At 39.8% G+C, this 13,446-nt stretch overlaps 1 protein-coding gene across 5 annotated transcripts in view; it reads left to right on the top strand.

The window, feature by feature from the left end:
* CEP89 (centrosomal protein 89) overlaps positions 1–13,446 on the top strand; it is a 91,693-nt gene that overhangs the window by 34,711 nt on the left and 43,536 nt on the right. For 3 of the 5 annotated variants that reach the window (XM_067471102.1, XM_067471104.1, XM_067471101.1), the window contains 3 exons: positions 2,493–2,660; positions 4,095–4,236; positions 5,586–5,675. In XM_067471102.1, coding sequence (XP_067327203.1) covers positions 2,493–2,660; positions 4,095–4,236; positions 5,586–5,675 — 400 coding nt within the window. Of the gene's footprint in view, positions 1–2,492; positions 2,661–4,094; positions 4,237–5,585; positions 5,676–6,269; positions 6,485–13,446 lie in introns of those variants that run through there. The other 2 variants (XM_067471103.1, XM_060787930.2) reach the window with 2 other exon arrangements.

Below are 13,446 nucleotides of genomic sequence, written 5' to 3'. Positions count from 1 at the left end.
TTCTGAATGTGCCATGGAAGGAAGTTCCACATAGATACCAGATGTGGATCTCTTTCCAAAGCAAATATTGTTTACAGAACAGGTTTTTTTTCTCTCCTTAAAAACAAGAACAGGAGATGAAAGTGCTGAATTCACACCTTATTCGGCTTATGCTATTTATGTATCTAGAAACCTGCACGTTAAAACCAAAGGCTTGTTTAATGTCAAGTCTGGCTTGGCCTTTTAATCTGATGGAAGTTGTTTTAGTTAACAGTGAAGGCTGAGTGCACAAATCTTCAAACTGTAGAAAGAAATGTCTTTCTATGTGCTATTCAAGGAGGAGCAGAACATTTTCACGGAATAATATTTGCAGCTTTTAACATCTGTGGTAGTAACCTTGGCAGAGGAAATAATGATAATTTCCATGCCATTTCCAATTGTCCATTTCAATTGGTGAAATAATAATAATCATCATCATCATCATCATCGGACAAACCATAAAGTGCAATCAGCCTGAAACCTATAAATATCTGGGCATACTACAGTTGGACAATATCAAGTATGGGCAAGTGAAAAATGTGGTCAGCAAAGAATATACCCAAAGAGTCAGAAAGGTTTTGAAGAGCAAATTAAATGGCGGAAATACGATCAAGGTTCTCAACACCTGGGCCATCCCCGTCATCAAATACACTGCTGGAATTGTGAACTGGACACAAGCAGAGCTGGATGATCTGGACAGAAAAACAAGAAAACTGATGACAATCCACTACTCATTACACCCGCGTAGTGATGTCGACAGACTTGACCTGCCCAGAAAATCAGGAGGCAGAGAGAGGGCATCTGCCAGTGACACAAACGGTAGAGGAAGAGAAACATGCACTGGCAGATTGTATGAAAGGCAGTCAAGAACCAACATCGAAGGAAGTCAATAGTAGTAAACTGCTTCAAGTGCAAAAGACAAAGAGGGAATACCATAAAAACATAATCCAGAACAGAAGAGGAAACTGGCAAAAGAAGGCTCTCCATGGACAGTTTCTGGCAAAAATTGAGAGCCAAATTGACAAAGAAAAAACCTGGCCGTGGCTCACAAATGGGACTTTGAAAAAGGAGACAAAGAGAGGGCCTGATTCTGGCAGCCCAAGAACAAGCCATTTGAACCAATGCCATCAAAGCCAGACTTGAAAAATCGACAACAGATCCCAAATGTAGACTCTGCAAGGAAGCAGATGAAACAATAGATCACATCCTCAGCTGCTGCAAGAAGATTGTGCAGACAGACTATAAGCAGTGGCACAACACCGTTGCTCAGATGATTCATTAGAACTTGTGCCACAAATACCATTTGCCTGCAACAAAGAACTGGTGGGATCACAAGCTGGAAAAAGTTACAGAGAATGAATACGCCAAACTCCTCTGGGACTTCAGAATTCAGACAGACAGAGTTCTGGAGCACAACACTCCTGACCTCACAATCGTTTTAAAAAACAAAGTATGGATCGTCGATGTTGCAATCCCAGGTGACAGCAGGATTACAGAGAAACAACAGAAAAAGCTGACACGATATGAGGATTTAAAGATCTAACTGCAAAGACTCTGGCACAAGCCAGTAAAGGTGGTCCCAGTGGTGATCGGCACACTGGATGCAGTGCTTAAAGACCTTGGCCTGCACTTAAACACAATTGGCGCTGACAAATTACCATCTGCCATCTGCAGAAGGCCACCTTACTGGGATCTGCATGCATTATTCGCTGATACATCACACAGTCCTAGACACTTGGGAAGTGTGCGGCATGTGATCCAATTCAACAGCCAGCAGAGTGTCTGCTGTGGACTCATCTTGTTGTGTTTCAAAGAATAATAATAATAACTTTACTTTTGTATCTTGCCTTCATCTCCTCGGCGGGACTTGGGGCGGCTTACATGGGGACGAGCCTGATCAACATAGTTAAAATATAACACATAAAATACATAAACAACAACATTAATAACATAATAAAACAACAACATTATAACAATATATATATAGTAAGCATCAAACCATCAACCAATGAACCTGCAATAATGATCTATTTCTTAGCACAGGTGGATGGACTAATGCAAATCAGTTGTGAGGATAGGGCTGATGGATGAAGTGCTTTAGTCACATAGCAATAGTAGAGATAGAGGGCAATGTAAGATAGAGCATTATAACTTTGGGTACAAAACAATTGTAAAGTGCGAGGGCAAGATTTTAGGTCTTAGATGTTGCCAAACTGCCTGGGGAATTGTCTAGTCAAAAGCACAGTGGAACATCCATATCTTTAGATCTTTGAGGAAGATGGACAGAGTGGGTACTAGCCTAATCTCTCTGGGGAGGGAATTCTAGAGCCAGGGGGCCACCACCAAGAAGGCCCTCTCTCTCGTCCCCACCAACTGTACCTGAGATGGGGATGGGAGTAAAAGAAGATCCTCCACAGAAGATCTTAGAAATGGTCCTTTTATGGATGCATGGTTTTTATTTCTCTTTTCTTCAGCCAGCTGCAAGAAGAACAAGAAAAGAGAGATACGGAGGCCAAGGAATTAATGGCAAAACTTGCCTCTGTGCAAGCAGAAAAGAGAAGTCTCCTTATTGAGAAAAATGATTTGGTGGCTGAAAACAAGGTTCTAGAAGCTGAACTGGAAATGGCACAGAAAGCAAAAAGGTTCATCTTTATTCTTTTTTCATTATTGATTTTGTTTTGGAAAGAAAGGGGAGGCAACAAACCTAGTCATTTTCAGTAACTTAGTTGTACAAAACTGAATTTTATGCTCACATGGGAGGCAAAGTTATTTATTATTTTACTGTTGTTATTATTATATTATTGTTATTACATTTACATTATTTTCCTCTATTATTACATTTATTATTTTACTCTATTACTGTTATTATTACATTTCCATTATTTTACTCTATTATTATTATACTACATTTATTATTTTACTCTCTATTATTAATATTGGAAGGATACATAAGCACATTTACATTGAACAAGTTTGGAATAATGGTTTAATGAAAGTTGGACATTTTTATTTTAAATTACAGTTTTTTGTAAATATCAAAAAACATTTAACCTACTGATGCCTCAATTATTGTAATTGTATTGGTATATATTTTATTTTGGAATTTACCAGTAGCTGCTGCATTTCCTACCCTTGGCTTATACTCAAATCAATATGTTTTCCCAGTTTTTTCATGGTAAAAGTAGGTGCCTCGGCTTATATTCGGGTCAGCTTATACTCAAGTATATACAGTAATTGGTTTGTGGTGGATTTACATATAGGAGGAACATGTATGGTTTCTTTCCTGATCAGTTATGACAAAAGCCAAGATGCTCACAATCTCATTTGACAATGTTTTTTTAAATGAGAATTTATTGATTTATGTTTTATTGTTATTGTTATGATTTTATGGACGTTAATGCTTTTTTTATATTGTACTTGTGTTTCTATGGGATTCAATTTTGCCTTGTAAACCACCTCGAGTTGCCGGAAGGCTGAGAGGGACAGTATACAAATACAATAAATAAATAAATAAACTGCTGCATATGAGTTGATACTCGAGTCAATACGTTTTCCCAGTTTTTTGTGTTAAAATTAGGAGCCTCGGCTTATATTCTGGTCAGCTTATACTCGAGTATATATGATAGGTAGTAGTATTACTGCAGTTCATCTAGCCACCAAGCCACTTGTACTTAAGTGTTTTATTAGTTTTGCAGGATGGCATGTGCACTTAGAGTATACCCACCTTACTATTTATTTATCGTGTCAGGAGCAAGCCAAACAATTGTATTGCAGTTTTTAACAAGCAAACAAACAAACAAAACACAAAGTTTGCAAGCTTGGTAGTTGATTAAATGTCCTTTGACCAGTAGCTGGCCACTTGGAGTGCCTCTGGTGTTACTATAAGAAGGTCCTCAATTGTGCATGTAGCAGGGCTCAGGTTGCATCGCAGCAGATGGTCTTATTTTACTGAAGTCATTATGTGTGTTGAATTGCACCAGAATTGACTACACTGAAATATTAGTGATCTTAAACCTGCTTCCTAAGAAAACATTCTACATTTGTTTGTTTTTTTAATTAAAAAAATTAACCTCTAGGCAATCTCAGAAGAAAATTGGTCATCTGAAGCAGCAGCTGGAAGAAGCAATGGACAAGGAGATCGTGGCTCATCAATATCTAGCAAATCTGGTCAGTTTGACAGAAAATGTAACTCGAGAACGTGACCAACTTTTAAATCTGGTAAGTCTTTTTCCAAAATCACTCTTCTGGTTCAACTAATTTACATTCAGGGACTAAAAAACAGTTCATATCAATAATTAGTAAAAGGGAAGGACAAGTCATGTGATATAAAATCATGCTGAACCTTGTTTGCATGTGCTTTTCTTGGTAAGACACTTGTGCAAGATGAAGTTGTTTGCTGCTTCACCCAGGCTGCTTCTTTTGGAATGACCTTTGGATCTATGATTCTTACAGATAGATAATAATATGAATTTACGAGGGTTATCTGGAAAGTAAGGTTACATTTTTTTAAATACAAAGAATGAATATATTTTAATAAAACTTACATGGATTGTAGCATAGGTATTTCATTATTTTCCCACATAATCACCATTCAGTTCAATACATTTTGTCATCTGTGGGACGGGTTTTTGATGCCTGTGTCACAGAAGTTTCCCTCCACCTTTTTCAGCTAGTTTGTCACTTCAGTTTTCACCTCATTGTCATCAGAAAATGTTTTCCACCAAGGTGTTCCTTAAATTCACGTTATTTTTTCCTTTATTAGCACTATTATATACATACATACATATATACATTTATATGTATACATATATGTAATTCCCCCCTTTTTTTCTTTTCAACTTTTATTTTATTCACTTTACCTTTGTGTATATCTTCATCTCGTTTGTAGATGTCTTGCTTTTAAATTAAAATTTCAAATAAAGAGTATTTGAAGCAAGGTGTTCCTTCAATTTAGTGAACCGATGATAATCACTGGGTGCAAGATCGGGGCTGTGAGAGGGGTGGCTTAAACATCCGAACCAAATGACAAACTCCCACCGCCATCATCCCATGACGTTTTGTTTTGGATGGCTCTGCGAAGTTTCTTGATGGTCTTACAATATATTCCGTCCCCTTTTTGTCACATGCTGTCTTGACATTACGTTCTCTCCATAAACTGAAAAGATTTTGTGATGAATTGCAACAGCATTCATGCATTTAGCATTTAGATAGTGTATTACAGCGTGAACTTTGCACTTGGAGGGAAATGGAATGAAGAAGCTCATCTCTAACCTTCACAACACCAGTCAATGAGCTACTGACGACTGGCACTGCTCGTTCACTTCCGCTGGCTTCCTGCTATACAGCAGTGATGCCAACTTCCCCCAAGAAAATTCCCTGCAAGAACTAAGTGCCTTCTAACCTTACTTTCTGGATAACCCTCGCATATAAAGCAGCTTCCTGTGTTCCAAATGCAGTCTCCTGAGCACTCACAAACATTGAACTCAGGGTTACAATTTTAAGACAGCAAAAGCCTTTGCAAATTCAAATATCTTTCTCCCGGGGTTTGCTTTTTTTTTCTCCTTTAGACCAGTTGTTTGGAAAAAGAGAAGTATGGTGTTCTCAACAAAATAATAGAAGGAAATGTGCGTTTAGGAAGACTGGAAGAGAAAGTAAAGGTGAGTACATTTTATTAGCATTGATATGTGATATAATATGGTATTTCTAATTCGGGTGTTGTTTATTTTTTGAGAAGCAGAGCCATTAAAAGCTCTGCAACATTCACTTACTTGATGATTTGAATGCAATATTCCTGCTTCTTGGCAGGGGGTTGGACTGGATGGCCCATGAGGTCTCTTCCAACTCTTTGATTCTATGATTCTATGATGCAGGGTCATTTCTGGCTGTTGTGTCTGCATTTACATCAGCAGGAATGAGATGTGCCTGGAAAATTTATCTGAGGTTTCACGCTGTTAAACACTGAGTGTGCTTTGCTTTACTGAATATCACCGCCCTCATTTTGTGGCACTTTCTCTAAAGTTTTGCAGCAAAGAAGAATATAGAAAGGAGCTGCCTTGGTTTGCAGGCTGTTGCAGCGGTTGGGTTCTTAAAGCAATCCTTCTGGAACTTGGAAGGAACAACCCAGAGCATATAAAAAAATAATATTAGCACTCTGGTATATTAAAAGTACAATTTATTCAGAAAGTAATCACAAATTGAATTTACTTTTGTATATTTTTGTTTCCCTCCCCCCTTTTTTCTGACAAATGGAGCTTCAGGGTCTTTGAAATGTAAGGAACTTCTGAGCTGTAACGAACCTCTGATTTTGTCAGTTTATGAGAACCCAGGAAAAAACAGAACAGAAGATCCTGGCTACATTAATAAAGCATTAAAAATGTTTCCTTTAGTACTCCATAGTTTTAAGCTTTGGCTAAAATCAGAACAGTAAATAAAGAGCAACACTCAGAAACAATGGGATTTATATTAACTGTATTGTGTTGTATTGTTTTTGTTTATTGCTTTCTTGTTTTTATTGATGTGTTGTTGGGCTTGGCCTCATGTAAGCTGCTCCAAGTCCCTTGGGGAGATGATGGCGGGGTATAAATAAAGTTTTATATTATTATTATTATTATTATTATTATTATTATTATTTCCAGACAAGAAACAATTGGGGCCAGCTAAACCTCCCAACAAAGGATTCCCTTAGGCAGGAAGCAGCTAGCCCTTGAAACTGCAAGGCCATTAAATGCTAATCAATGTGGCCAGTTGCAATATTCTCACTTGCTTCAAACAGACAAGAGTCCTTTCTCCCATCCTGGACATTCCACAGATATATAAACCCCACTTGCCCAGTTTCCAACAAACCCCACAACGTCTGAGGATGCCTGCTATAGATGAGGGCGAAACATCAGGAGAGAATGCTTCTGGAACATGGCTACACAGCCTGGAAAACTCACAGCAACCCAGAAAGGAAGCCTGCTCCCTCTTTTTAGGACATCCTTTCACATATTTATACCTTGCTTTCATGTCTACTTTCAAATTCTGAGATGGAGAAATAAGTGCTGGAAAAGCCCGAGGCGCCATTCTGTGGCCTCCAGAGCAGATACACTATTGATTCTTTTTACCTTCTCTGCTTACAGTTGTTCTGTGATACTGCCTTCATTGGGATTCCTTATCATTATCCTATCCTCTGCAGTTCATGGCTGCAAATGCCAAGAGGACTAGTGATAGAATGTGCAATTACCCCATCCCATTTTTTATCCAACCAAGGCTGTTAGTATCCAGGCCCCTGAACCATAGTCCCAGACAGAGCCTGCATTTTCTCTGCAAAGCTTAGTCTACCATCTCCAGCTCAGTGACTATTTTTTCCTTCTTAAGAATCCGCTGCATATATTTATTTATTTCATTTCCCGTATTTGTATCCTGTCACTTCTCAACCCCCGAAGGGGGATTCAGATACATGGAAAGAAGGATGTGCACGAAGGAGATTTGGTCACACATACATTTCTGCAAGTTTGCCTTCCCAAGTGCTAAATTGGAGCTATGCTTCACAGACGACAATTGAGTAAAGAAATTGAACAGGATTCTGGGAAAAAAAATCTCTCATAATAGCTTTTGAACATCAGTTACATAGTGTTCCAGCAGGAAAAAAAGTTGCAAAGTGTCCTTTTTTCAAGTGAAACATCTTTATTTCGGACATCTTATTCCAGATCATCCCAGCTCTCCAGTAATTAACAGAAAAAGACGCCCAGTGCTTCTTATTTAGCAGCCTTATCTAAAAATTGATAAATGTAGAATAATTCTCAACAGGATTCAGATTTGATACAGTTGAAATCTGAAGAATTTTATCTAATTCTTCAGATTTCAGGCACAGATAGATCTACGTTTTATTTCATACTAGTTTATCATCGGACCCCCTGATGGCACAGAGGGTTAAACCACTGAGCTGCTGAACTTGCTGACCGAAATATTGGTGGTTTGAATCCGGGGAGCGGGGTGAGCTCCCGCTGTTAGCCCAGATCCTGCCAATCTAACAGTTCGAAAACATGCAAATGTGAGTAGATCAATAAGTACCGCTTCTTCGGGAATGTAACGGCTCTCCATGCAGCCATGCCAGCCATATGACCTTGGAGGTGTCTACGGACCACGCCGGCTCTTCGGCTTAGAAATGGAAATGAGTACCACCCCCCAGAGTCGGACACAACTAGGCTTAATGTCAGGAAAAGCCTTTACCTTTACTTAACATCATTTAAATTTGGCAAATAGAAGGTTTAATATTTCCAGTTCTCTCCAGACTTCACCTCCTCCCATCCAATTGGGAGGCCCTTATTTATCCCAATAGAACAAAAGGCACAGGTATGTTTCTCTCTTTGAAGCAAACAGAGGGCTGCATTTAATAAAAGACTACCTTTAGGGAAGCAAAGACCCCATCTACACTGCCATATAATGTCCAGACTTATCTTCTTTGAACTGGATTATCTGAGTCTACACTGCCATATAATCCAGTTCAAAGCAGATAATCTGGGTTTTCTGTTGCAGTGTGAATGGGGCCTTAGGGAGCACACTAGTCATGTGATTGTAGTACTTGGTGTAAGAAGCAGAATTTTTGCCTTCTCAGATGTTTCTCGTATTGTATTTCATTTGGTTTTACAGCAAACTGGTTTGAGTCTTTTGTAGAGAGAGAAAGCAGAGTTATAAAACACATAATAATAATAGTAATAATAATAATAATAATAATAATAATAATAATAGGATTGCACCCCAGGATACCATGCATTACAGGTATGGGCCAGCTTCGGCCCTCCCTCCAGGTGTTTTAGACTTCAACTCCCACCATTCCTAACAGCCAGTAATGGTTAAGAGAAAATAAGTGGAAACCATCAACCTTTCCTTTTCTTTTTTATATTATTATTATTATTATTATTATTATTATTATTATTATTATTATTTTGCAGTACTCCAAAACAAATCTTAGGATTGTGACCCATTTGGAATCCTGTAAATGAATCTGGGCTCACAAAAAAGTATGTGTAGTTTGCCATCTAGTGACTATTTAAGACATTTGCATGAACCCAAGATAAAAGATGAGCCGACAGAATATATTCTGCCACTTGATGCTGCAAACCAAGCATTCCTTCATATGAAGGACATTCATTAAATATTTCCCCTGACCCACTTCCTATGGACTGAGAGCAAAGAAACTTGGCTCAGTTATTAGCCCTTCTCTCCATGGGTGCCACCTAGGGACACACACTTCTCCCATCTTTTTAAGCAACTGTAAACACCTTGCTTGTAGAACTCGACAGGTTGTTTCATCATCTGAAAAATGCTTGTCTGTCAAATATAACTTCATTGTTGGAAAGAGGTGGTAGTCCAGTGATTTGCGGTTGGGTGAATAAGGGAGATGCGGTAGAATTTTAAAGCCACAGGAGCATTCTTCTTTCATTTGGGCTACATGTGAATTGTGAACTGGTGCATTGTCTTGGTGAGCATACCACATTGTCTCTTGGTTTTGATGGCCTTCCCCAATTTCCGCAGCAATGAAGCCTAGTATGCCCCCCTTTGCTAGAAAATCTATCAATACTACTCCGTATTGGTCCCAAAATACTGTGAACAATACCTTGCCTGCCAAGAGTTGGGCACATGCCTTCTTTGGAGGTGATGAGTCATGATGCTTCCATTGCATTTATTGAGCTTTAGTCTCAGGATCTGAGTGACGGACCCAACTTTCACCCTGTGTGATCAGTCTGTTGAAAAAGTCCTCCTGGTTTCCGTAGTACATCATCGTTAAGAGAGCCTGAGAGCATTCGACTTGTTCTAGAAAGGTGTGAGCAGCCGGGGGATCCAGCGAGCGGATACCTTATGCTTGTGAAGATGCTCTTGGGTGATTTTTTCCATGGATCCAACACTAATCTTGACATTTTGGGCTAGGTGGTGAATGGTTATGCAGCGATTTTCCAAAATAGCAACCTCCACTTGCTGGATGGTGTTTTCATCAAGAGCAGAGTGGGATTGCCCTGGAATTGGATTGTTTCCACTGAATCCACTGAACCAACCTGGACACAGCATATTATTTGAAAACACAAAAATGCTGGATCACTCTAACAACCACCATGTTAGACTACACAGAGAAGCCATTCAAATCCACAAGCATGTGGACAATTTCAACAGAAAGGAGGAAACCATGAAAATGAACAAAATCTGGCTACCAGTATTAAAAAACTCTAAAATGACAACAGCAAAACAACAAAGGGGAAACAATCAGGCACATCTAATCACCTCTCAACAAAAGATTGCCCCAGGCACCAACAAACCACACCAAACAAGTGCTAAGCCATCAAATGCTAATCAAGGTGGTCAGTTGAACCATTCACACCTAGCTCCAACAGACAAGAGGTCTTTGTCCCACCCTGGTCATTCCACAGATATATAAACCCATTTTCCTAGTTCCAACAGATCTCACTACCTCTGAGGATGCTTGCCATAGATGCAGGCGAAACATCAGGAGAGAATGCCTCTAGAACATGGCCATATAGCCCAAAAAAGCCTACAACAACCCAGTTTCCACCTAATTGTTTTCACCGAAGTCCGACCACATTTGAATTGACGATACTAGTTCTTAACTACATCATATGATGATGAATCATCACCATAAACCTCTTTCATCTCATTGAACGTAGCCTTTGGTGTGCAGTCTTTCAAGGAAAGGAACTTGAGGACTGTTCTGTACTCCATTAGGTTCATTATCAAACCTCACACCACTTCAGCACCTGTCAAATCAAAACCGTTCTCAGTTCTGAGTTGTAAATTGGCACTTAACCTATAGAGACTTATATCATTACACATGTGCAGTTTCAGCATCCTGTAATAAATAGAAGTGTGTCAGGAGAAATCTTTAATGAATACCCCTCATAGCATGGAAAATTATCTGTGTCCTGCAATATCGAATATTTAGCCAAGATTTAATTATTTATGTGAAAGTAAACACATCCATCTCATTAGTATGCAAATTAGTATACACATTTGCTTTCATCTGATAAAATTAGATGTATGCCAAAGGACCGTTTTGAAATATGTATTGTCGAAGGTTTTCATGGCTGGAATCCCTGAGGTGTCATCTTGTGGCTTGTTTCCAGGCTGTATGGCCAATGCTTTCTAGCAGCATTTCCTGCTTTTTCCATTTCGCTTGCATCTGTGGCTGGCATCTTCGATGGTGGTCAATCAAGTGGAGGAATGATGCCCAGGGTGGGAGGAAAGAACCATTGTCTGTTGAACAAATGTGAAGGGTGCTGTTTGCAAGCTTGATTTGGTACGTTAAGTGGATCTGTCCATCAGCATGTGAGTAACTAGGAAGACCTCATTTCAATAGTGAGGTATCCACCTAGAAGTAGCTTGGCATTCGTTCTCTTTAAATTCTTTTGTGCTTGGAGACCTCCTGTGTCTGGGTGGTGTTGATTAGTTGCTGTCTTGATTTTGGTGTTTTTCAATACTGTTAGCCAATTTTTGTTCATTTTCATGGTTTCTTCCTTCCAAGTGCTTGTGGATTTCAGTGGCTTCTCTATGTGGTCTGACATAGTGGTTGTCAGAGTTGTCCAGAATCTCAGTGTTCTCAAATAATAATATTCTGTGTCTAGCTTGGTTTATCATGTGTTCTGCTATAGCTGACTTACCTGGCTGAATTAATCTACAGTCCTTTTCATGTTCTTTGATTCATGTCTGGGCGCTGCTGCATTTGGTTATCCCTATAGAGACTTGAGGAGCCCCCTGGAGGCGCAGCGGGTTAAACCGCTGAGCTGCTAAACTTACTGATCGAAAGCTTGGTGGTTTGAATCCGGAAGCGGAGTGAGTTCCTGCTATTAGCCCCAGCTTCTGACAACCTAGCAGTTCGAAAACATGCAAATGTGAGTAGATCAATTGGTACCGCTCCAGCGGGAAGGTAATGGCGCTCCATGCAGTCATGCAAGCCACATGATCTTGGAGGCGTCTCGGGACAACGCTGGCTCTTCAGCTTAGAAATGAAGATAAGCACCAACTCCTAGAGTCGGACACAACTAGACTTAATGTCAAGGGAAAACCTTTACCTTTAACATAGAGACTCATTCACCTGTGTAGACTTGTTTTAAAATATATGTATTTATGATTTATTATCAATAAGCATTTTATTTGTATGCCTATTTTGTATAATTGCTCTAGAACAGGACTTATTAAACTTTTCCACCTGCAAACCAGTTCTGCTCAGAAAATGCAGGATGTAGCATATGTAGAGCATTGTCAAAATTCTTCATGTCATGTTGCATGTTTGTTTTGCACCCTCTAGTGAAGAATACACTCTGTTAGCTTTGTTTTTCTTCTGAATTAGGGGACCACATTGGTGTATTTTCAGCCAAGAGGTCCCAGGTTGCAGACTTCCTTTCTCTTGTTCCCATCATAGTCTGTTCACATGCATGTACACAATCCATAGTCTTTCTTCGCCTCCAAAATAAATAGATGGTCTTAACCCTTCCTGCCTTCCTTGCACAGGTTGCAGGAAAATTCTTCATGAATGTTTAATGGCACATAGCTGGTGTTTTCGATTTCAAATCCATATGGTTTATGAACCCAGCTTTCATTTTTTAGAATCAAAATTGGAAGGGAAGTTTTAAAAAACCCGAAAAAATTGCCATGTAAATGTCTAGAGCAGCCACTACGGGGCAAGCTACACAAGATTGTTCTTGACCGCTACATTTAGTTATGGTATTACTATTATTAAATTTATTTATACCCCATCTTTCCCTCGGGGGGGGGGGGGGTCAAGGCAGCTAACAATCCCACACTTGGTCAAGTTTAAATCTATACACATCATAAAAATGAAAATCTGTGTGTAGGTGGCAGAGGTGTCCACTCACACAGACAGCCTCTCGCCTCCACAAACAGCTTTAACCCATAGTGCTGAGGAGCGACCTAAAGCACCCCCTCCAAGGACATTGCAGGTTAGCCCAACCCCTGCCAATGTTCTCCCCAAACACCATAACTGTGCACAATCCAAATGAAGGCTTTCATTTGAGGGCAATTTCATCCTAGACCCTCTTTTTTTCCTCCAGAATGGACATCCCAAAGTTCCTTACTCTTGCTGTGGAATTTGCATGACCCCACCCACTGCCTTTCCCTTAAGCTTTTACTACCCTTTCCTATGGCACACAGCAAACAGGAATTGATCAGAAGACCCAACATGCTCAACTGTGAATACAGTTTGGAGTCTGGGCGTGATTGAGTTCACCTACATTCAGAGAAACAGTGACCCCCACCACTGACAATAGACTGAGACCAAACTTGGCACAGAGAAGCCCCATGACCAACTGTACATAGTGCAGGGGTTTGTGGGAATGGATCTTGATTTTGGGAGTGGCTCCCTTATCCAGAGAGCACTGCACCCAGCCAACAAAGGATCTGGACCACACTTGGCACACAGAC

The sequence above is a fragment of the Anolis sagrei genome, chromosome 8 (genome assembly GCF_037176765.1).
Source record: "Anolis sagrei isolate rAnoSag1 chromosome 8, rAnoSag1.mat, whole genome shotgun sequence".
Taxonomy (NCBI): domain Eukaryota; kingdom Metazoa; phylum Chordata; class Lepidosauria; order Squamata; family Dactyloidae; genus Anolis; species Anolis sagrei.
This window is presented reverse-complemented; position numbering and strand designations above follow the sequence as displayed.